General features: G+C 48.3%; 1 protein-coding gene and 1 pseudogene across 3 annotated transcripts in view; one reads left to right on the forward strand and one right to left on the reverse strand.

Moving 5' to 3' along the window:
* LOC147035233 (putative ATP-dependent RNA helicase TDRD12) overlaps positions 1-25,051 on the reverse strand; it is a 51,653-nt gene that overhangs the window by 20,561 nt on the left and 6,041 nt on the right. For all 3 annotated transcript variants that reach the window (XM_085894853.1, XM_085894681.1, XM_085894764.1), the window contains exon 3: positions 10,250-10,402. In XM_085894853.1, the coding sequence (XP_085750979.1) occupies positions 10,250-10,402 (153 nt within the window). The remainder of the gene's footprint in view (positions 1-10,249; positions 10,403-25,051) is intronic.
* LOC147035234 (uncharacterized) lies at positions 1,485-2,115 on the forward strand (annotated as a pseudogene).

Below are 25,051 nucleotides of genomic sequence, written 5' to 3' on the forward strand. Positions count from 1 at the left end.
CAATCAAAACATGTAAAGAAACGATATAATGGCAAATGAAACCTATCATCAATTTGGAAATCCCCCCACTCAAACTTTTGACCAATGTACTACTTTCTACAAGACATGTTATACATATAAATATATATAAATATATATATATATATATATATATATATATATATATATATATATATATATATATATATATATATATATATATATATATATATATATATATATATATATATATATATATATATATATATATATATATATATATATATATATATATATATATATATATATATATATATACATATAAATATATATAAATATATATATATATACATATAAATATATATAAATATATTTATATGTATATATATATATATATATATATATATATATATATATATATATATATATATATATATATTGTGAACCTGAGATGAACTATGCCCCAAATCCTAATTTATTTAAATAGATATCAAGTCAATGAGATTAATAAAACAAATAGTAAATCTCAACATTCATCTAGTTCTCCAGAATGTCAGGTCACTTAGTGCAAGGGAGCAGTCCTTATTTAGATGTGCATACTTGTTCTTGCTTTAGAAGAAATTGTCTTATTACAAGTGGCTGTACATGTAATGTTTTTGAGATACAAAGATATTCTTGTATTATTCGAGACTGCAACCTATAGAAGAAACATATTTGTTTCTTCCACAGATTATCTGGCATGGTGGAGTAAAAAAAAAAAAAATCATGGAACCAGAACACAAAAGGGAGAAAAGATCCCGATCTGACAGATTATTCCAGATGTCTAATTGGTCAGCATGTATCAGAAACTGTGCCGCTCCAACAATTAACGCCACTGGGTTATCCAGCACTTCTTAACGCTGTCACTAAACAAATGGATGAAGTTGCTTTTAGATTGGAACGAGACATTATAGATGAACATAACTTTATGCTACATGAACCAAAAATGCATGCAAAATGTCGTAACAGTTATACAAACCGAAAGACAGTTGAACAGAAAATACGAAATGTTAAGACTACTGTGAAGAATCAAGCTCTCGTTCCAACACAGCACATATGGGAACAAGGTCAAATTCTGAGCAACCTATCCGATACAAGCACCATTGTTTCATTTGTTGCAAAGAGCGAGATAAAAAGGGCGAATGGAAGCTCTTGCTCATCACAGATCGAGAAGGGCATAAACAGATTCAACAGAAAGCAAGAAGCCTTCATGATGAAGTCATGCTGAAGAGATTACATATGTTTGATAGTGGTAGCATTGACATAGTTGCAGCAGATTTTCGCTATCACCCCTCTTGCATGACAACTTACGTAAACAAGAGGATCACTGGTATAAAACAGTAAGCTGAGAATGATCCATTTAATGATGCATTTGAAAAACTGATTTCCGAGATAGAAGCGCCCCTATTTGTTGAGAATAAGGTATTCTATATTACAACCCTACGAAATCAGTACAGGACTAAATATGTTCTGTTATCCCCAGTGCCTACATCTTGAGTGGCTGTGATACAGTCAGCTATAAATTCCAAAGAGGAAATAAGTGGGCTTTCAAATGTGCTGTAGACAATCCTGAAAAGCTTCTTCCACTCGCTCAGTTTGGCAAACCTGGCGAAAACGTTATCCTCGATGTATTGACTGATGTCATTGAAGCTGCTAGATTCTTCTTTCTGGCCCTCTATCCACAATCTGATTTCCTGGGTAGTCTGGATGTCCTGCGTGCACACATTTTCGCTTCCAAAAAAATGTGACCTCAGATGCCTGCCTCCTACAGAGGATGCATTTTACCTTCACTTGCTACGAAGTCTTCACCAAATGGCTGTATGTAAGAGTGCTCACATTTCGAAATCAGTACACCCAATAACAACTGCATTCGGCAGAGAAATCAGGAATGGCAAACTGGTGCCAATAATGATGATAAAGGATCCAAAGCCAAGAGCTGTACAGGAAAAGTTCTGTAAATGCAAGACAAGCAACTGTCTTCGGAGCTGCTTGTGCGCTCGAGCCAACTCGAAATGTGTTTTTGCTTGCCTTTGCATGGGCGACCCACTGAAATGTGGACGCGTTGAAGCAAACCTCTTGATTCCTGATGAGAACTAAATAATGAACTAGTCAGTGGAATATTCATTTTTATTGATGAGTGCAACATGATGAATGTCAAATTTTGCAAGACTTTGTAAAAAGATGAAATTTTACTAAGTGTCATCATGTGAAACTATTTGTATTTATTATACAAGTACGTGCCCGTTAAAAAAAAAAATAAATAAATAAATATTCAAACCGCGAGCAAGAAACAACAACCACACAGGCCGTTTCTTCGCTCTCGCGTGCCCGGACGTGCGTGGCCCAGAAGTTCGCATATCGTAACATAGAGATGGTTACAACATAAGACACAAAAAGAACTCATATTGTGCATTTATATCGAATCTGTGGTGAGAACAGACATTTAGTCAGAAATTGATAGCCATTTTGAAAAAAATGGTCGCCATATTGAATTTTTCATTAAATTTAATAGTGCGTTTTCTTGTCCAACTTTCAAAGGTCGAATAGTACATATATCAAGCAAGTAACACAATTCTGAAAATGTTTCTTTACGGACCAAATTATCATCAGTCATGCAAAATGGCAGCCATCTTCGAAAGATACAGCCACAATACATTGGGTTTTTTACGCCAAAAAAAAGAGTAAACCATGCAATGGTTTCGTAACAAACACAAAACACTTGAATAATTGCAATAATAATCAGAATATAACGAACATAGATATCTATGGGAAAATATGGCATCCATCTTGGAAAATGGCAGCCATCTTAGAAATATGGTGGCCATTTTGAAAACCTTTCGTCAAATTTATAGTGAATACTTTAAAGGATGTTATGTTCTATTAATGTGCCAAGTGTAGTACTATTTTAATTAAAATTACCCAAACTTTATCCTTCTGCATTTTTCAATTTTTCACGAGAGGCGTGTGATGGATTAAAGGATGTGACGCCCGATCACGTGTCGCGCAGTCAGATAAAACCGTGATGCCGCGCGGTCGGTGGGATTGTCCCTGGGGCATTGTCATTTACGGCGGTGGTTCACTTGGTGATCGTTGAATGGTGAGAATTGAGGGTATACCGGACTCCGTGCTTATGCTGGCTAATTGCTGATTTATTTTGCGGTGATGGACTGCACGTGTATTCCTTGCTGCACATGTATTCCTCGCTGCACATGTATTCCTTTATCTGTCTGTAGAATTGGCTTCAATCAAGTGAAATAAAGCCTTACACTCCGAAGGTTTTTTCCTCGCACTCACTACAAGGCGATTTAAAAATTTGAGGGTAGTAGTGGTAAAAAATGCATTTTTTTTCCAATTTTGCAATTCTTCCAGCAGAGCAGGCCTCTGGATTCTGTTTTCTAAGGGTCTGAACTTGCAAAAAAAGTGGCCTGCAAAGTATATCTTTCCGTGATGGGTAATCTCAAATTTTGGTGCCCTGGATCCCAGACTAAGTAGAATTGTTAAGTGCTTTTGCTTGTACATTTGATACATTTCTTACTCGGATAACTCTGCTCTTTGTGAGTTCCCTTCCCCCCATTGTAAAATAAAAACCCCTATTGTTGAATGTACTAGCTCGTTTCTGTGCTTCTTTCATTGGCTTAGCATGGTGCGTGTTGGGAAATTGGGAAACGGTAAATGGTGTATTTGGACCGATGGGTCTTGGTAACCATCCGCTCGGGTTACGCACGGTTCAAGCATGATAACGGCTCGTTCCGTTTGAGGCCTGCCGAGGGCGTGAATTCCCCAGTAGCTTTGCCGCGTGGATACTTACGTATATTGAAGTTGGCAATTAACCCTATTCCACGCGGCCGAATTATTGGCGATTCATGGTCCTGTAAGGGACCCATGCCTTTTGGAGTTCCCCGAGAAGCACGATCTAGATTCCGGGTGTTCGGTGGAGCCGACTCTACTGAGCCACCTCACGGTCGTGCTTGCCGCCGACACCACAACAAATTGGTGATCAGGAGTGCGATTCAGCCCCTCCGCCTCCACAAAATTCACAGGATTCGGATCAAGCGTGTAGGAAGCAAATACCCAACCCCCCCCTATTTCCCCCAAATTGCGAGCGTCAAATTTTATTCTTAAAGTCGCAACATGGCAAGCCAAGATGAGCTGAGGCAGGTGGGTGTAGAGATAATGGTAGGTTTAGAGGAACCAGAGGCCCAGGACACCACCAGGCAGGTCGACCATCCCTCGCAATCGAACCCAGAGGATGTAATGGGAGCAGTGGCGAACGAGCGCCCCCCACGTGCAATTTCGCCAATAGATCGGATGATGAAAATGATGGGACGATTGATGCAGGATATAAGCAAAATGGATGAGAATGCGTGGGCAATGGATGCCAAAATGGACGCAAATGCGTAAGAAATAAAAGCGAACATGCAAACGATGGAAAGCAAGATGGATGCGAGCGCACAAACACTGATGGGCGATATGTGAACACAGCGGGGTGAGATGCAGTGCATGGGGTTGAGTCTCCAGATGGAGCAAGAGGCAATGAGGGTGAGTATTAAGGAGGTGAAAGGTGAGATGCGGACAATGAATTGCATAATGGCAGCACCACGTGGCGGAATGACCAAACCGACGAGGGGGAGTGTGGAATGTGTCCGGCCCGCGATGGAGACGGGTGAGGTTGGGATGACGAGCGGACGAGGGGAAAAATAAAGAGGTGACTGAGAAATTAACAGAGACAGAGATGCAGAAAATAAAGGAGACAAAGGAGGAAACAGCTGAGATGCAGGAGATAGAACAAGCAGAGAATGAATTAAACAAGACGAAAGAGGAACCAGAGACGCAGAAATCAATTGAGGTGAACGAAATACAGGAAATAAAAGACGAGCACATCCAGGTAGGGATAGTGGGGGACAATGAGGTTGAGCACGGGGAATGTTTCGTGACCCGGTGCAAGCATCAGGATAGCCTCCTTCAGGAACAGAGGGAGATGGTAGGCTCCGTCGAAGCGGACTGCGACCAGGTAGGTCTGGTCGGGCCGAACGAGGTTGAGCGGATGAGTGATGTGAACGGGTACACGCGGAGCTTTGGGGGTATGGAAACCCCGGGATTTGAGGAGACATGAATCCCCGATGTGATTGTCCCGGAGGATGTGGTGAAATGTGTGAGCAGTACGAGTGGCATGGCGTGCATGAGTGCGTGCATGAAAATGGACGACGGACCGACCCAGACGGGAGACGGGTATAGCGATCCGAATGGGCCGCGAGTAAGTATTTCGGGAACCGCGCCGGTTTCACGGGACGTCGTGTACGGGGCCCGTTTCGCATTTAGTGAGAGGCCCTCGCGCGCGTCTTCGTGTAGGGAATCCGGCACGGAAACGCTCTGCGTGGGATTCAACAAGGCCTCGTGGACAGCTAAAATGGCGGCGAGTGTTGTTTGAATTCGGCAAACAGGGGTCCCCATGCGAGCGCGTGTGGGAGGCATCACATGCTGCGTGCCGCGTGTTCCGTTCGCGGAATGTGCAGAGCAAGCCCCCGGGACGACACGCTTGGGCGGGCCTGCACGGCAAGCCGTGCAGGTTCCGTGGGCGTGTGACGTCACCGGGGATTTCCCAGCGCGAGTTGCGGGTGAGCTGCACACGGCTCGCGTGGGAAATCCCTCAAAGGCGAGCGCTTGACAGGGCGACGACAAGGCCTCGATTATCGTCCGACAAAAGGGACGAGCGAGTGAGTCGCAGACCGCCCGCCGCCTTGGCAGTGTAAAAAAAAACAAAAAAAAAAACCCTCGCTCCACGTCGCTGCCAGGATGTGGCAAGCATCCCTGCTTGGGCATAGGAGCAATAGTTAGCGGGATGGGTTTATCTTAGTCAGACCAGCCTCATGGGGGCCCGTGAACTAGTTAGTGGGGAAGTAGGTTAGATTTAGAATGGAAATGGATTTGGGAGACATGGACAGACATGGAACGTGTAGTGGGGACGTAGCTTCGCGACGTAGAGTTAAATGGTACGTGCATTAGAGTAAGGTACGACGAGTTGGCACGAGTTAGTTAGGGGATTTAGTTAGCGGAATGGGAGTGTGATGTGAATTAAAAAGTGAAAAATGTGCAATGAATGAGTATGGGTCAGCGGGCCCGAATGTGTGAGTGGAGCGAATGTGGTATGCATGGTGCGAATTAATGAGTGGGAGGAGGAGTGAAACCCACCCAAGTGACACTGGGGTCAGAGTAATGTTCGTTAGTGGGTTAGTTAAATTTACCAAAAGGAGGTCGTTTTGTTGTTGGTGTGGGAAGAAGGCACGAAACCCATTTGGAGGAGTGCAAGAGTTCATTGACCGGCTGTGAGCGTGGCTGAGGAAAAGTGATTATTGAGTAGAGGGCACCCCGGGCACCGGACGAGTCGGCCAGAGTCGGCCAAGGGTCCAAGGGACCGAGATAGTGTAGTGGGTACGGACGACCCGAGGAACGGGACCCGTAGCGCCAAAAATGCCACATGGGCATCGGAGGGGGGCAATGCCGAGAAAGGCAACCCCCTGCGTTCATAGGGAGTAGATAGGCTCGGAGACAGCCTCAGGGCCCGGGGGTGCCGTAGAGTCCGGCAGGAGGGAAATCCCTGCCAAGTGAGCCACGCTGCCCAGCCACGAAATTGTGCAAAAGCACGAGTGAAAATTTGCGGGCAAGGCCCAAATTTAGAATGGACACAAACACAGGCGACGGGAATCATGGTTTTTAGAACAGATAGTTTAAAGAGCCAGGCGTATGTAAAGCCCCGGGGATAGTTAAAGTGTAATAAATGCTAGGGTAATTAGAAAAAAAAGTACCCCTTCGCTCTCCATAGGCTGCTGGACCCATCTTGGGAAAGATTGCTGAAATCTGCAGTAGGCTATTCTGAGGCTTTGTTGGGCCTCGAGACAGGACGCGAGTCTCTCCCTATTCCCCTCCAAAACAGGAACGTAGGGGTTGGGAGTAGACGGACAAGATAGGATAGCCGGACAAGGACAATAGGAAGGTTGGGGACAAGCAATTGTAAAGAAAAAATAAAATAAAATAAAAAGGGGCTAAATTTTGTTGTTTTATTGTTGCAAACTAAGGGAGTGGGTATGGACAGAGATAGGCAAAGGCGATAGGGTGGGGGGAGACAGTAGGGTAGGTCTGAGCCCGTTTTCAGATGGGCGGCACCACCGCACTCCATCCACACAAACTCCCGGAACGAGACACGAGGCCGGCCAGCTTCACATGCCGGCCTGTTGTGCTACAGCTGCTGGTCCGCATTTGCCTTGCCTTGCCATGCCTTTGTTGCCTGCCTTTGCCATGACCCCATGCTTGCTTGCCCTTGTTACATTGCCCCCACGTCACCAACTCACCATGTGTGCCAGGACCTTCTTACAGTGTTTTGCAAGGACTGCCCTGCAGGCAGCTACATCAATGGGACTACATTGAGCAGCCCGTGTGTTCATTTGTGTTTGCATCTCGACCATCTCCATCCATTCCCCTGAACCAATTTGTCTTTTTTTTTCCTTTCACAGATCACAGGTCCTAGGCCATGGTTAGTGTAAATATTCGTGAAGATTGTAAATAAGTTCTTAACTCACCTGTTGTTCGTCTTCGCACCGGCAATTTAGTTAAGTTGTCTGTACGAGTCTGTTAGTTAGTTACGCAGCGCACTAGGTTATTATCTTGCCAAAACGAAGTTTTTGCAAGATATGTTAATCAGCTTGTATGTTTTTTTTTGGTTTTTTTTGTTTGTCAGTAATCACGTATAAAAAATTCTGCAGAGCACAGTTGTCATTGGAAATTTTTGTAACTTCGCATATCAGAGGCCGATAGAGGTCCCTTTCAGCGCATAAAATTTTGAAGGTCAAGGTCAAAGGTCAAGGTCACTTTGTCGCAAATCAGGGGAGTCGACGAAACCATTATTTTTTGAGTAATTTTGATCGGATCGTCTTCAAACTTCATGGGAATATAGTTCATTGTCTGGCGCTCAGCTGATTAATTTTTGGTGGAGATTGGCCTTGACCTTCATGGTTGGCGCCTGAGGTCAAACATATTTGACCCCAAGGTCAAATTTTCAAGTTTTAGGAACCATATCGTGTACTACCTCAAATTGAACACCTCGATGAGTGCTTTCTGGATATGTCAAGCTTGAGACATTATGACGTCATTTGGTGACGTTATGAGGCAAAATCATATTTTTCATGGTTACTCTGTAGAACGATTCTCATCGGAATCTCTCGTAGGCAGATATTCCTCAAGGAGTCGCTCCTGGTGGATAGCAGCTCTGTTCACCTCAGTGTGACCTTAAAGAAGTCACACGTGGTCACCTTTTGGCAAGATACGGGTCACCCTGCGGGTGACATTGGTTTATTTTATTTTATTTTTAACTTTTTTGCCAGATGCTTCTGCAGGGTGTTTCAAAAACATTAATAAAACTGACTTCCTGCAATTTCTTTGTTTTTTGACCTTTACCATTTTCCTTGGTGTTGTGGTGGTATTTGTTCCCTGGGATTTCTCGCTCCATAGCTCAACTATGCCATTGAAAGTGAAGCAGAAGACAAAAGTGGTGGCTCTGTGATACGAGACTAAATCATATGTAGACACCTGCCAGAGGTTCTGCCGGGAATACGACATCAGAACATTTGATGGACTCTCAAATTGTGCCAAACAACATATTGTGGAACATTTTGAGCACAAGTATAGTGCACAACCAGAGCAAGGGAAACAGTGGCAGGCCAGCATCAGCAACAAAGAGCCAAACCAACATCGACGCCTTGTGGGATTCTGCAGTGGACAGTCCCAAGAAGTTCCACCACCAGCACTCCCAGGAACTAGGCATCAAACCAACACCAGTCTGGTGTATCCTCACTCAGGAACTGAAGCTTTTCCCATACATCATCTCTAGTAGACATAAACCGAGTCAAGATGACATGAGAGGGAGACTTGATATATGCAATTAGCTCAGTGACAGGAAGGAGCAGTACCCAAACTGGATCAACCTGATCTGGTTCAGTGATGAAGCCATTTCCACTTGAATGTTGACATCAACAACCACAACATTTTCTGGCAGGCAGAACCACCTGAGATCACTGCAAGGTACCTGAAAGGGCCTAAGATCACATGCTTCTGCGTCTTCAATGCCAGATGGGGAACGCTAGGGCCGTACTGGTTTGAGAATGACAACAGCAGGATGGTTTGAGAATGACAACGGTTAACACGACCTGACCGTGCTCCACAAATTCGGCAATGATCTAACCTAAAAGGTCACCCTAAACCAGCTCAGCATGACCTGTTTTATGCAGGGTGGTGCACCCCCACATACAGCTGATGACACCATCACTTTCCTGCGGCACCTCTTCAAAAACCACCTCGTTGTCCTGGGTACCGCTCATGACCGGGCACCCCAGAGCCCAGACTTTAACCCTCTGGACTACTGGTTCTGGGGGGCTGTCACAGGCTTCATCTATGCCAACCGCACGATCTGAAGCAGGTGTCAGACTACCTCCAGGCAGTGCCGCGTGAGACCGACAGGAAAGCTGGACAGAACTTTGGAGTCAGGATCAATGCCTGTCTGAACGAGAACGAGAACGAGAACGTTCTCACACATCGAGAACATCCATTACAAGGATGTTGTGTGAATGCCAATTTCAGACCTTGGGCTCTCGGACTCTTGCAGTGACTTTCTGCAATAAGCAATCAGTGACAGAAAATACCATGTCATAAACTTTCAAGAAACGTTTGGTTCACATTCCTGAGTTTGTTTCTTTGTAAGTAAACATTTGAAGTTGCATCACTATTTTTGAAACAGCCTGTACATCGAATATCATTTGGTGTACATGTCAGAAAATGTGTGGGAAGTTTGGTGCTTTCATAAAGAAAAGCACAATTGTTATGCCATGCCACCTCACTATTAGGTGAGAATACAGTACACATAAAATCAAATTAAAATAGCTCATTACCAATTGGCAGTCATTTGAATTCGTGAGAATAAACCATGTACCTCCTCGCCAAAAGTACATTCCCCCCCCCCCCTTCTCAATGCTATATTTATTTGAAAACCTGGTTCAAAGACAAGTAGAGCAATGAAAAGGAGGACAAACAAAAATAAACAAGATCCACTTGTATTAAACACCAAACAACAGGCATTATCAAGGCATTCTGCAATTAGCAAGGAGTAACCAATTAAAAAAAAAAAATTTTTTTTTTTAAAGACTCATTCTGCATCGATTAACAAGCAAGTGGAAATGGCACATACCTGTCCTCGTTTCACATTTGCTCCGGGGATAAATGTTTGAGACTTTAACCACTCTGCAGAACATAGCTGAGGCTCTTCCACACAACCTGCACCATTTGGCCAATGCTGCTCATATTCTGGCATCTGAACCCAAAATTCTTCTGGGCCTTGCACCTGACAAGCACCAGTAGAGAGATTACAATTCAATGTATGATACAGTGCTTTTCAATAATGTAAGTTAGATATTTCACTGTGTTATGAGTTAAACTATACGTTGTTTAGAATGCATATTACATTTACTTTGAGGGCGTATGTATTTGGTTTCCTTGGCAAACAGGCATCCACGACTTGCACGATAAAGACTTTTTTAATGGCCACTGCCAAACTTGCTGTGTCATCAGGACATCCCTGAGGAAGCTAGATGGCAAACGCACAGAACATTGTAATATTATGGGGGTTTTTTCAGTGCATTCGTTTAATCAACATTGAAACTCGAGTTTAGCTTGACTCAAAAATTTAATCGACACATGATGTTGGACGTGTTTGTGAGGTTCAGAAGAACAAATAAATCATTTTGCAACATTTATTTTTACCTCCACCACCAAAGCTGGCCAAGAGGTCATGTTTTCACCCTTGTTTGTATGTGAGAATTATATCTCAAAAAGTTCACAGATTCAGATGCAACTTGGTGCACAGGTTGGGTGTGAGACAAAGACGAATCGATTCGATTTTGGTGAAGATCCGGATACAGCTGCGAGAATTTTTTAAAGTGATCTTTTCCACTGAGAGATACAGCCAAAAGCAATATATAGCACGATATCTCAAAACGTTATGGACAGATGACAAAACTTGGTGGACAGGTTTGGTGTGTGACAAGGACCAATAAATTCGATTTTGTTGAAGATCTGGATACTAGAATTAAAAAGAAAAAATTTCAGCGATTCTTAACCATTGTTGAGAGAAAGGGTCAAAAATAATACAAAGCAAAATATCTCGAAAAGTTGTGAACGGGTTATTAGAAAACTTAAACTTACAAGTTAATGTTTGATTTACACGCAAACATTGAGTTGTATGCGCTACTGTACGAGTGAATTGTTTAGTTAGTTACTCAGCCCGTAGGTTATTTACTTTTCGGACACGGATACACCAAATGTCGCACTCAGGGATCCGAAGGTAAATCGTACTCGGGGAGAACTTACACATGATGGCACACGAAAATTCGACGACTCGGGACAACTGTAAAAAGGGGAAGGGGTAGTGTTACGGTTGTGGAAATTCACAGAACACCACTCAGGTTCCCCGAAGATCAGTTATGTCAATAAGTGTGTCCAGATTAGATTTCCCCACCGATGTCCAACGGGATTTATCCGTGAGCCGGGCTGTGAACCTTTGAGGTAGTGTTATTCTTTCCTATCTTTCTTTTAAACAACATCTCCTCACCACCTTCGCCCCAACTGCCAACATTTCCTCACCACCTTCGCCACAACGAACATCTCCTCACCACCTTCTCCACAACCGCCAACATCTCCACAAACAACGGCATCTCGACAAACAACAAGAACAACAACAACTCCATCACTCCTGGGTAAACAAAAGTGACGGTTAAAAGTATTCACCGAAGAAAAACAACTCCATCACTGCCAGGTAAACAAAAGTGACGGATGAAAGTATTCACCGAAGAAAAACAACACTCAGAGGATTTTTTCCCCCGCGCACCAGGAAGGGAGGGGCAAACTGCCCGGGGCGATAAAAGGCCGCGTTTAAACGCCGAGAGAGCAGTTGAGGAGGGAGTTGGCAGCTGGCGGTTGGCGAGTGGGTGAGAGAGTCTCTCTCCTTGGTCTCCTTGGTCTCCTTGGACGTTGAAGGCTCCGTTGGAGGCGTTGTCGGAGGAACCGTTGGAGTCGAGAGTGGAGTCGGGAGCTGGTGGAATCCAGTCGAGTGCGGGCGGAGACATCAAGTGTCGCCCAGTGAGTCACCATGAGGGTGGCAGGTAACCTGCACGGCCTCTCAGAGGCTTGCGGTCATCCCGGCTCCGAGGAACATTAAAGGCCTACGGGCCCAGTTCTCCCTGTTCTTTTCTGGGGTTTTTTTTTGCATGCAAGTCTGTGACGCCTTGTCCTATAAGTTGAACTGTTAAGTGTCTGTACATTACGTAATATAACGGCTGTAGGTTTTCTTGCTCGTGTCTTGTCCCTTATCCCCATTGCTTGCATATGTGCATGTATAAATAAATGTCATTGTTTGAATATTCACCTGCTCGTAGTGTCCCTTCCTCCATCGAGCTGCCGTAATTACATTCGGAATAATAGCTGGTTTTTAATAGCCGATAAGATAATAGAGTCCGACGGGGCTTTGCGATACTAAACCGCTCGGCAATCGCAAACGGAGCGAGCTGGTTAAAGCGGCTCGTGTCCGTACGGGTCCCGTTGAGGTGTAAATCCCCGGCATTTCTGTCTGTGCGAATAATTAAGTAAATCGACAATTCGGCAATCAACCCTGTCGAGCGTGGACAGAAGAGTTGGCTGATTTATGGTGTGGTTAGAAACACACCCGTAGCTGGGTTTCGGCGTTGATCCAAAAGCTGCGACTGGATTGCCACGCCGGAGTGGTGAGAATCCACAAATATATATATATATATATATATATATATATATATCGGTAGGTGACATGGGTGGTCGCTATATAATTGCATACGTCATACAGTTTTTGACGGATCGGGCTGAAAATTTTTGACAAAGAGGTTGATTGTAGTGCGCATAGAAGCGCAGAAGCCGATTTTTCATTTTTGAAAAAAATATATACGAGGTGTGTTCAAAAAGTATCCAACCTTAATTTTTCATGCGTAAACAAATGAAGCTAGGGGGGCGTGGTTTGGTGCACGTATGGAGGCGAGCCTAATTCGTATGCGTATATATTTTCCCGCCTGCAGAAGCTGTTAGTCGCCGACAGACCGCCGATGAGTGAGAAAGTGCAAGTGAGCGCAGTCGGATTTTCGTTTTTGACAAAATGATGGAAAAACTTGAACAATGCTACTGCATCAAATTTTGTGTAAAGCTTGGCGATTCCCGAGTGGAAACGATCCGCAAGATTCAACAGGCCTTCGGGAATGAAGCAATGGGCACCACACAGATAAAAGAGTGGTACAACCGCTTCAAAGATGGTCGCACATCAGTGGAAAGTGAAGCACGTTCTGGTAGACCCTCAACATCCTGAAATGAGATAGTCATTGACCAAGTGAGGACCCTGCTGATGCAGGATCGTCGAATCACGATCAGAGAACTTGCAGACGAGGTGGTCGTCAGCATTGGATCCGTTCATTCCATTGTGACTGAGGATTTGGGCTTAAAGAGAATCTCAGCGAAGTTCGTGCCAAAGCTGCTAACGATCGAGCAGAAGAAACTCCGTTTGGAGATCGCACAGGACATGCTGGAGACTGAACAGCGATCCCAACTTCTTCAACACAGTGATCACTGGTGATGAGACCACAGTGATCCATCATTTTGTCAAAAACGAAAATCCGACGGCACTCACTTACACTTCCTCACTCATCGGCGGTCTGTCGGCGACTGACAGCTTCTGCAGGCGGGAAAATATTCATGCATACGAATTAGGATCGCCTACATACATGCACCAAACCACGCCTCCCAAGCTTCATTTCTTTACGCATGAAAAATTAAGGTTGGATACTTTTTGAACACACCTCGTATATAAATATTTTTCAGATTTTTTCAAATATTTAAAAAGTCCCGTTGTGAGGCAACGGTGGCGTCCACAGCAACGGTGCTCAAAAGCATAAAACTAGATCCTGGTATGAACCTACCAGTCAAGTTTCATCAAAATTGGTCGACTCCTCTGGCCCCCAGAGCTGTCCATTACATTCACACAGACGGAAAACCTGAGAATAACGGTAGTCTCGCGACCACCCAGATGTATGTATGTATATATATATATATGTATATATATATATATATATATATATATATATATATATATATATATATATGTATATATATATATATATATATATATATATATATAGTTACGGTTGTGGAAATTCGCATTACACCATAAAGAGTCCTCAGGTGAGATATATCGGAAAGTTCATGTGCAGTTCCCCCAAAACCCGTTGTCTCGAGGGAATATGTGCGATTCATCCGGGCTGCAACGCTTTGAATAAGCCATTTTTCTTTCCCGATGGTTATTTTCGACCATTAAGCCGCAAACAACTCAAACACAGGTCAAAACATAGGTCAGGTCAGGTTATATCTGTGACCTGCTACAGGTACCATGTAAACCTGTACTAACCTTTTCCATGCCCGGGTTGTCGGCGACTAAACCGTCTCCCCCACCAGGTTTTCTGGTGAGGAGGGTGTTTGGATATGGACACCCAGCAGGATTAAAAACAAAACCTGTCAAAGGGCGGAGGAGCTCGTTGTGAGCCAACGACCATCCATATCTAGTGCCCAACTGTGTCTGCGGACGTCCTCCTGCAGTTGGGTTACTTTTTTATTTGGAGGTTGGTGGCAGGATTTGCACTCCGGCCACTGTAAAACCCTTCATTCCGCAAAACACACAAACGCAAAAAAAATCTGAAAACACTCCGTGGGAGTAACTCCTGTGCAGCTTCCCTTCGCAGGGCAGCTCACCGGATGACGGGATTGGGACTAATCCTTCGGGACCCCCAATCTTTGATGATAGGAGGGAAACCACGGGGTAACATCCCTGGGTCAGATTGCGGGAGAGTGTGTTGGAGTGGTGCAAAGGTGTCGTACACCAGACGGCGGTCTCCTTGGGTTAACCTGAGGCGGTCCCTTCGGGTGGGTGCCTGGAATGTCCTATCCCTAAGAGAGGATGATCACCTGTCTCTGTTATCATCTGAGCTCAAGCGTTTGGACATCGGGATTGCAGCTCTCTCTGAGGTTCGGAGACCGGATTGCGGCGAGATAATGGTCGGTGGTTATACCTACAATTGGGCTGGTCGCTCTGATGGTTACCATACCCAAGGAGTTGCTGGAGCTGTGTCCAATAAGCTGACCCCAATGATAATTGAGGTTACACCGGTCAACGAGCGTATTATGAGATTAAGGATTCGTCACTCCTCAAGTGTCATTGCCCTGGTCTCTGTTTATGCTCCGACTGAGGCGAGTGATCTCACCGTGAAGGATGCATTCTACGCCATGCTCGAGTCTGTGGTTGATCAGTGCCCCAGACGAGATACACTTCTAGTCTTGGGGGATTTCAATGCATCGACTGGAACTGAGAGGGGTAGTTATGAGACATGTGTTGGTCCCCATAGGTCAGGAACGATGAACCAGAATAGCACTAAGTTCCTTGATTTTGCAAGAAGTCATGGACTGAGGGTGGCTGGTTCATGGTTTCAGCGCCCACAAGCTCATCGCTGGACTTGGTATTCTAACGCTGGCGGTGTGGCAAAGGGGATGGACCATGTCCTCATTGACGGTCGTTGGAGCATGATCCAGAACTGCAGGTACAACCAGAGTGCTCAATTCCTCAATACTGACCACAGGCTTGTTGTAGCAACTCTAAAGCTGCACCTTAAATCCTGGAGAATGGTACCATCCCAGCCTCGGCTGGATGTTGGCAAGCTCAGAGATGAGTGCCTTCAAGACCACCGTCTTGATGGTGCCGGTGGATGTCTTGGAACTCACCGCAGGGCAAAGAAGAATTTTGTCTCTCAAGGGACACTGGATACCATTGACCAGAGTCGCAGGGCCAGGCTGAATGGCAGAGCTGAGCTGTTCAGGGAGCTGAGGCGTAAAACTGAACGTGCACTGAGGGTGGACAAGGAGGCCTATGTGCGAGGAATCTGTGAGGGGGTAGAGCATCACCTGTGGACAGGTGATTCTCGTCCCGCTTACAGGGGAATTCGCGCATTGAGTTCATCCAAGCCCATCCCTCGGAGCACTGCAGTTCGAGCAGAGAGTGGTAGGCTCTTGACAGAGGAGTCTGAAGTGAAGGCCGGCTGGGCTGGTTACTTTGAGCGGTTGTACCAGGCTGATCCCCCAGCTGTCGAGTTCGACGTCAAGGGTGTTACAATCCCTGTTGCTGAACCTTGAATCAACTGTGGTCCACCTTCGCTTGTGGAAACACGGGCTGTGGTGAAACAGTTGAAACGGGGCAAAGCTCCAGGGATCTGTGGCATCCATGCTGAACTTCTCAAGGCTGGTGGAAATGCTGCACTCGTGTCGTTGCATGCAGTTTTGTGCTCTGCCTGGAACACAGGCATCATCCCAACTGATTGGAAGAGGGGCCATGTTGTTCCTCTCTGGAAAGGGAAGGGTGATCGCCAAGACTGCAACAACTACCGAGGGGTGACGCTGTTCTCAGTGCCGGGCAAGGTCTTTGCTTGGATAATTCTTCATAGGGTTCGCCACCATCTGCTTGAGCACCAGCGTCCAGAGCAGTCAGGCTTCACTCCAAAGAGGTCAACGATTGACCGTATCCTTGCTCTTCGTGTCCTCACCGAACGCAGACGAGAGTTTCGGCAGGGGCTGCTTGCAGCCTATGTTGATCTCTGTAAAGCGTTCGATTCACTGAATCGGGATGTCCTCTGGAGGATTCTTGGTCTTCGTGGGGTGCCACCAAAACTGATCAAACTGATGTCTGAACTCTACTCTGGTACTGAGAGTGCTGTGAAGTGTGGTGGTACCATCTCTGGCTTATTTTCAGTTGTTACTGGAGTTCGTCAGGGGTGTGTACTGGCCCCCACACTTTTCAGCACTTGTATGGACTGGATTTTAGGGAGGATGTCGGAGAGATCAAGCTGCGGTGCATCGTTTGGGAATGTCAAGATCTCAGACCTTGATTTTGCAGATGATGCAGTCATCTTTGTGGAGACTTTAGATATCCTTTTGGGAGACCTCGAGGTGCTGAATGACGAGTCGGAGCCGCTGGGATTACGGGTTTCTTGGGTCAAAACTAAGATCCAGGCTTTCGGTGACATCTTGGATGCTGCTGTCCTGTCTGTGTCTGTTTGTGGTGAGGATGTTGAGGTCATAGAGAGATTCACTTAGCTTGGCAGTGATATTCATGTCTCTGCTGGCTGTGATCAGAGGTCAATAGACGTCTGGGTCAGGCCTGGGGAGTCATGCATTCACTGGATCATGGGGTGTGGTGCTGCTGGTACCTGTGCGGGAGGACGATAGTCCGAGTCTTCAGGTCCTTGGTACTTCCAGTCTTGCTCTATGGATGCGAGACTTGGACTCTGACAAAGGATCTGAGACGGAGACTTAATTCCTTTGGTACCAGGTCTCTTCGGAGAATCCTTGGCTATCGCTGGTCAGATTTTGTGTCCAACGAGCGGTTGCTGAGAGAGACTCGGATGAGATTTGTTACCTGCATGGTCCGTGAGCGTCAGTTGCGGCTGTATGGACATGTGGCTCGTTTTCCTGACGCTGATCCTGCTCACCAGATTCTCTCAGCGAGGGAGTCTCGTGAGTGGAGGAGGCCAATGGGCCGACCACGTGCCTCGTGGTTGCAGCAGGTTGACCATCATCTCAAGGAGATGGGGATGGGCCTGGCATCTGCCTGGGGGATGGCCAGACGGAGGCCCCTGGAGTACCGGCGGAAAGTGGACGCAGCGACGCGCTGTTCTGGCACATGCTCCCATACCTGACCTGACCTCAACTCAAACACCACCCCAACAACCAAATCGCCACCATCAACAATGCCCCCGAACAACTCCAACAAATGGCCACGACCTTCACCTCCACAACCCAACCCCGCAAGCATCGCCTCACCTGCCATTCTCTAACGACGCTCAACAACACCCCCGAACAACTCCACCACCTTCGCCTTTCTCCTTCACAACCAGCAACCGCACCACCTGTGAACACTGAACGTCAGGCTGTCTTGGGCCCGTTCGGCGATTGGCGCCGAAAGCATCGAGCCGCGAGCGCGAATGTCAGCCTTTCCGAGGGAGAAATTCGGAGCAGGAAGGCTTCATGCCCCCTTTTTCTCCGTCCGATGCGCGAGCGTCGGGCGGTATGGCCCCGCCTCCAAGCGCGATGAACGTGGATTCTTTCCGAGAGGAATTCGGATCAACAAGGCTTCACGCCCCCTTTTTGCCCGACCAATGGCTGACAGAGGGTGGCGTGGCCCCGCCTCCAATCGCGTTTTGATCCTGATATTTGCATATAGACTCCTCCGGCGACCTATAAAGACACGAGCGCAAGGCGACTCGGGCAGTTGAGTCCACTTCAGTGCGGGTTGAGAGGAGAGTTCATGCGGTTCAGTTGCAGGCAGCTGGTCAAGTTCAAGTTCGAGTCAAGTGAAGATGGCGGTCGGCAACGAGGTTGCGGCGTGGGGGTCGCTCGTCTCGTCGCGGGGTCCAAGCCAGCCAGCCATTCCCCTCTCCCTGAGCATCAGCAATTCCCCCCCCACCCCCCATCCACGCTGAGATAATGCCGGGGGCCCGTTCCTCCCCCACCCTAAACGTGGTGCCAACAAAACTGCTCGCGCAGAGCACGCCGGAGAGGGCTCACTGACCACGCCAGGGGCACAGAGTCGTGGCGCAGCTACGCGGACATTGCGGCTTGCCCGCCATCGCGTCACGAGGATGCGGGTAAGACCTTCTCAGTCTCGTGGACCTGGCCGCTCCTCCAGGCTCCATGCACTTTTAGTCCACGGACCTGTCTGCCTCCTTGCCTGTGAGGGTGGCTTTCTTTTCTTTCGGGTTTTTGAATGCATGCCGTGGCGCCGTGTCCAACAAGTAGAACTGCCGAAGTGTCTGTGCCTGTACATTGCCTTATTCAGTGTTAACTCTTTCCTTGCATTTCTTCTGCTGTACATACGTGCATGAATTATCTGCCTTGCTTACAATTGCATGACTGCCCTGACGTGTGTGTGTGTGTGTGTGTGTGTGTGTGTGTGTGTGTGTGTGTGTGTGTGTGTGTGTGTGTGTGTGTGTGTGTGTGTGTGTGTGTGTGTGTGTGTGTAAAGTGCTTACTTGTTGAACTGTTTCCCGCTTTGCTTTGTCTCCTTCCTTTTATTGAATCTCCATCTTGCATCACGTAAGGGATTGATAGTGGGTTTAAAACACCCGGTAATTAATCGGAACCGTCAAGGCTGACGATAACTCCGCTCGGTTATCCCTGTAATACGGAACGAACCGCTTAAGCGGTTCGTGTCCGGAGTCGGCCTGTGGCGTGATCCCATCCCTCGGCAGATTACCCGCGCAGGTACTTAGGTATATCGACATTCGGCGATTCACCATATTTCGCGTGGGTAGACTGCGGACTGGGTGGTGGTGGGGTTAAACCCCCACCTGTGACTGACTTCTGGCAGTAGCCCCAGGAGGGTCACGACTGAATTGTCCGTCAGGTGGGCGACGTGTCGCGATTCGAGTTACATGGCCGATCGCACGCCGGCGGGCGCGAATTCGGAAAATATTGTGACGTCCACGGGACTTGAACAGTCCCGCCAACGTAGAATGAGCCGAAACGATGGAGGCGGTTTATTTATTTATAACCCAAACATGGCGGTTCTAATCGCTCTACCGCAAACGGGACGAGGAAGGTGGCACGAGTCGCTTTTCACTGAGTTGATGATGTTTATTCGTTTTTACTATTAACCAGAAATAACAAGACTCGGCAAGAAAAGGGATCCGGGGAGATTCGACGGGATGGTGTGGGATCGGGCGTGGGGAAAAACACAGACAATTCCAATGAATATACAGATCTCAAACCCTCTAAGGCGCCAAGCACGCGCGCGCGCACACACACACACACACACACACACACACACACACACACACACACACACACACACACACACACACACACACACACACACACACACACACACACACACAACGTAGCTATTTCTGGTGGTCAGGCTGGACCGTGGTGTGGACGCAACTGTCCCTGGATCGGCGTCGGACAAGCTGGCCTTGCTCTCGTCAGGGGGGGGCAGGAGAAACCGTGGTGCTGTCGACCTCCTGGTCTTGGCCCAAGTCCGCTCACAGCCGCCAGGGAACCAGTTCTGGCGCCAAGTTGCGAGCAGGAGAGGGAGGCAGGTCCGGCCGCCGTTCAACCCCGTACTCCGAGTCAGCAGAACCCCAGAGCCAACCAAGGTGAGGCACGAGGCTCAGCAAGGCTCCAAGACACGATGAAGAACACGATCGAATCAGCACAACAACAAGGACGCTCTCCGCGCAACAGCCTCCACACCAAAAAAACACGATATTTTTGTCCCGATCTTCTTCCTCTTCCTTTTCGACCCCGAACAGAACCTTTTTATCCTCCTGTCCTCGTCACTTCCAATCGAGCCGTTTATTGGCCCACCGCCGTGGCCTTCTGCCAATCGTGACCACGGGGCGGAGCCATCCGCTGCACTGTCCTGTGACGTCACGGCCAGCCTCCAGAGAATACCAAAAGGGGTTTACGCAGACACACTTACCCTATCCCGTGTCCCTATCTAATTACATGACAATTATCATTTCCCCCTTGAAGAAATGAACATTTACTAGACAACTTATCACCACTGAATTGCTACTTATTACATCGAGATCCTGGTAAACTCGAACAGCATGGCATACCTAATTAAACATCCTAATTACCCTTTGAATGCATACCCCCCCCCTCAAACATAACAATATATATATTCAGCGAGTCATCGACTTACGACCGCGATCAGTTCCGACCGACCATTCGTAAGTCGATTTGGTCGTAAGTCGACCAACCTTTATTTTTACTGTATCGGCCTATGCAAAAATTACCGTATGTATATTATATAATGATATAATAATCATCTGCAAGTCATATTTTATTAACAATTTATTTGTTCAAGTCAAACATTGCACTACTGCAGTACAATTGGTTTAATATTTGCAAAAACATACAAAATGCAAAACATGTTATTGGTCACTCGTGCTTGGCTGTGGATAGTCGATAACTTGAGATCACGTGCGATCGCATTCACTTTATTTCCTTATTCGTACTGTTTGATTACCTGCATTTTCGTGGCGAGATCAATGGCCTTTCTTTCCTTCTTGGCAGGTTGAGGAGTAGACAAAGATAATTTCCTCTTGGTAGACATCTTGGGAGTTTGAAGTAAAAATTTTACCAAGACCACGCTAACACGCTAGCAATGGCGGGCGCTAGGGCGGAAACTGAGCAGTCTGAGTGGGCGGAGACGTGGAGCAGTCTGGTTGTAAAGTCGATCAGTCGTAAGTCGACGACATACTGTATACATACTGAGGGTCACGACTGAATTGTCCGTCAGGTGGGCGACGTGCCGCGATTCGAGTTACGTGGCCGTCAGCACGCCGGCGGGCGCGGAATCCGCAACACTGGTGTCAGGTCGTGCGATACAAATTCATCGCCCTCCTCGCGGCACTGATATCGGAGAACAGGAAAACAGGCTCTCCTGTCTCCGGCTAAATTCACGGGAATCGGTCCAGGGGTGAGAGAAGCGACCCCCGATTCCCTCCAAATTACGAGCGAGCAAATTAACCCTTCACGAGAAGCAAGATGGCGTCTCAAGGCGAGCGGGAGCCGGGGGTATTAGAAATGTATATGTGTTGTAATGTAGAATCCATGGTCCAGGATGGAATCCCCGAGCAGGAAATGTTGATTGTGCAGGAACATGAACTCCCCCAACTGAACCCAGAGTTCGAAATGGGCGCAGTGGCTGGGGTGGCGGACAAACGGCCCCCACGTGCGAATTCGCCCACGGATCGGACGATGGAAATGTTTGAGGCATTGATGAGGAAAATGGATGCGAATAGACAGCAAATGAACGGAATGGAAACAAACATGAAGGAGGAAATGAAAAAGCTGCGGGGTGAGACGCAGAACATGGGCCGAAGCCTGCAGGCGGGCATGAAGGCCGTGACAAAGGAAATAATAATAGTGGAGACAAGGGAGGTAAAGGGTGAAGAGTTGGCAGTGACGGTAGCCGGGAAGGGAACCATAGAGGAAAGACTCCACGATGAAGACGGGGTAAGTGACGCACACACACACACGGAGGTAGTGGAGGACAATGGGGGTGAGCTCGCGGAGCGTGTAGAGACCCAGTGCGAGCACCTGGGTGGCCTCCTCCAGGAACGAGGGGAGGGAGTATGCCCCCTTGAGGCGAGTCACGACCAGGTGAGTTCGGTCGTGTTTTGCGAGGTTGAGAGGACGGGTGCTGTGGACAGGTGCACTGAGAGCTTGGGGGGTATAGAGGCCCCGGAGACCCTTGTGGGGACACGAATCCCCAGTGTGGTTGTCCCTGTGTGTGTGGTGCAAGGTGTGAGTGCGACCCCGTGTGTGAGTGGTGTGGTGGCGATGGTGCCAGAGTACGTGCTTCCCAGCACGCCGTGTGTGGATGAGGCACCGTGCGTGAGTGTCGCCATGTGTGTGAATGAGGCACCGCGGGTGAGTGCCCTCGCGTGTGTGGATGAGGCACGGAGTGTGGATGAGGCACCGCGGTTGAGTGCCCCCGCGTTTGTGGATGAGGCACGGAGTGCGAGTGAGGCACCGCGGGTGAGTGCCCCCGCACGCGTGAGTGAACGGCCGTGTGCAAGGGAGACCGTGTGTGTGAGAGAGCGGTATGTGAGGGAGATGTCGGTTGGCATGCGGGAGCACGCAGCCGCGTCTCCCGGTGTGAATGTGATGGAGTGGACTGTGTGCGTCGTAACACGCAGGTATGCGTGTGTGGAATGGAGACGGAGACGGCGACAGAGGAGAGAAAGCCGAGTAGCGGCTGTAGCTGTTTCGGGGACCGTGCCGGGTTCACCCAGCAGTGAGCACGCGGTTCGTGCTGTGCAACGCACGAGACCACCACGTGCTGGCTTGCGAGAGTGAAGTCCCGGTCCGGAAACGCACGCGGTGGATTTGCCGATCCCGCGGACGGACAAAGTTTAGGCAGGATGACGGATTTGGACCGGACGGGTTCTCCACACGATCGTGTGTGTTAAGCTCCAACGGGCAAAGCACATGTGTTCGCGTGGGGAACCCCTCGAGACGTGGGGCTTGTGTTTTTTTTTGCGCACGGTGACGTCATGGCTGCACGTGTGGTTGGAATCCGGCAGGAGGGGTATCTCTGCCGGATGGTGGCGTCCAAGGAGGGACGAGGAACACGTGCAGCTGCATGACGTCACGGGCAGGTGCAAAGTGCGCGAGCTCTGAGTTGCCGCGCAGGTGCTGCGCATGAAAAAAAAAGGAAAAGCAAGCCTCACTTTCGGGTGCACAGGATTCCTGGGCAAGGGGTGAAAGACCCCCTTGGCCTGGGCACAGGATGGAAACTAGTTAGGGGGAAGGGTTAGCTTAGTTAGACAGACTTCATGGGGCAGGGGTAAGTCCTCATGGGGTCCGTGGAATGGATTAGTTAGAGGGATTGTAGCCAGATTGAGGTTGGGAAATAAAATGCCATTTGAGGACAGTGACAGACTTGTGAGTGTGTAGTGGGGACGTAGCTTAGCTACGTAGGTTAAATGGAACGTGCTTTAGTGTAAGGGACGACGTGGGAGCACGAGTTAGTTAGGGGATGCAGATAGGAGGATGGCAGAGTTCAGCGGTGAGTGTGTTGAAGAGTTGTGGGTTGAGAGGTGAGTACATGATGAGTGAGTGAGGCCAGCGGGTCTGTGTGTATGGAGTGAATGGGGAATGCATGGTGCGATGAGTGATTGGGGGGAGGAGTGACTCCCGCCCAAGGGACCCCGGGGTCAGTGTAGAGTGAGTTAGCTGGGTTAGCCAAATTGAAAAATGGAGGTCGTTTTGTTGTTGGTGGGAAAGTAGGCTCGAGACCCATTTGGAGGGGTGCAGGAGCCCTGTTGACGGGCTTGGGAGCGTGGCTGCGAAAGGTGAGTATCGCTGAGTGGGTACCCCGGGCACCAGGCTAGTCGGCCACGGTAGGCCATGGGCCCATGGGGGGCCGGGATAGAGTAGTGGGCACGGGTGCGCCTGCTTGGTGCGGGGGCCCGGGGCGCCATTAGCCGCGTGGGCAGTGTTGTGGGCACGGGTGACCCTCGGAAAGGGGCCCGGGAGGCCGGCCTGCCACGTGTGCGTTTCAGGGGAGGTGCCATGGGGGGCACTCCCCGGTGTTAGGGAGCTGGTAGGCTCGGAGGCAGTGTAGTGCCCGGGGGTGCCATAGCGGGAGATTCGGCAGAGGGTCGTGCCTGCCGAAGGGAGCCACGTGTCCCAGCCAGGAGACCGTGTGAGGGCACGGAGAGAAAATTGGGGGGCGAGGCCCGAAATTGTGAGGACACCAACACAGGCGACGGGAATCTGGGTTGTTAGAATCAATAGTTTAAGCGAGAGGCGCTTGTTGAAAGCCCCGGGGTAGTTTAACAGTTAAATGGTTAGGGTAGATTAGGAGATGTACCCCTCCGCACCATCCATCCCCTCGCTGTCGTTGTGGGCCGCTGGACCCACTTGGTGTTAAGATCGCCGAACTCTGGGGAGGCCATTCTGAGGCTTCGGTGGGCCTCGACACAGGACGTTAGCTCTCCCTTATTCCCATCCGGGAAGGGAACGTAGGGGTTGGGAGTAGTCTAGGTGACAGGATAGGTTAGCCGAACAAGGACGATAAAGGGGGTTAGGGGACGATTTATAGTGGGGGAGTAAAAATAAAAACAACAAAAAAAAATTAAGTTGGGGCTAAATTGGGGTTTGACAAATTAAGGGAGTGGGTATAGACAGTGACAGGCAAAGGCGATAGGTGGGAGGGAGACAGGTAGGTAGGTCCGAGCCCGCCTTCCAAGTGGCCAGCACCACCGCACTCCCTCCACCAACCTCCATTGAACGGCAAAGGCTGGCCAACTTCATCGGCTGGCCGTGTTTTGCTTCAAGGCGGAGGCCGGCCAAGTTCATCGGCAGC

This window comes from Eptatretus burgeri, chromosome 1 (genome assembly GCF_056783735.1).
Source record: "Eptatretus burgeri isolate ZD-2024b chromosome 1, Ebu_testis_v1, whole genome shotgun sequence".
Lineage (NCBI taxonomy): Eukaryota > Metazoa > Chordata > Myxini > Myxiniformes > Myxinidae > Eptatretus > Eptatretus burgeri.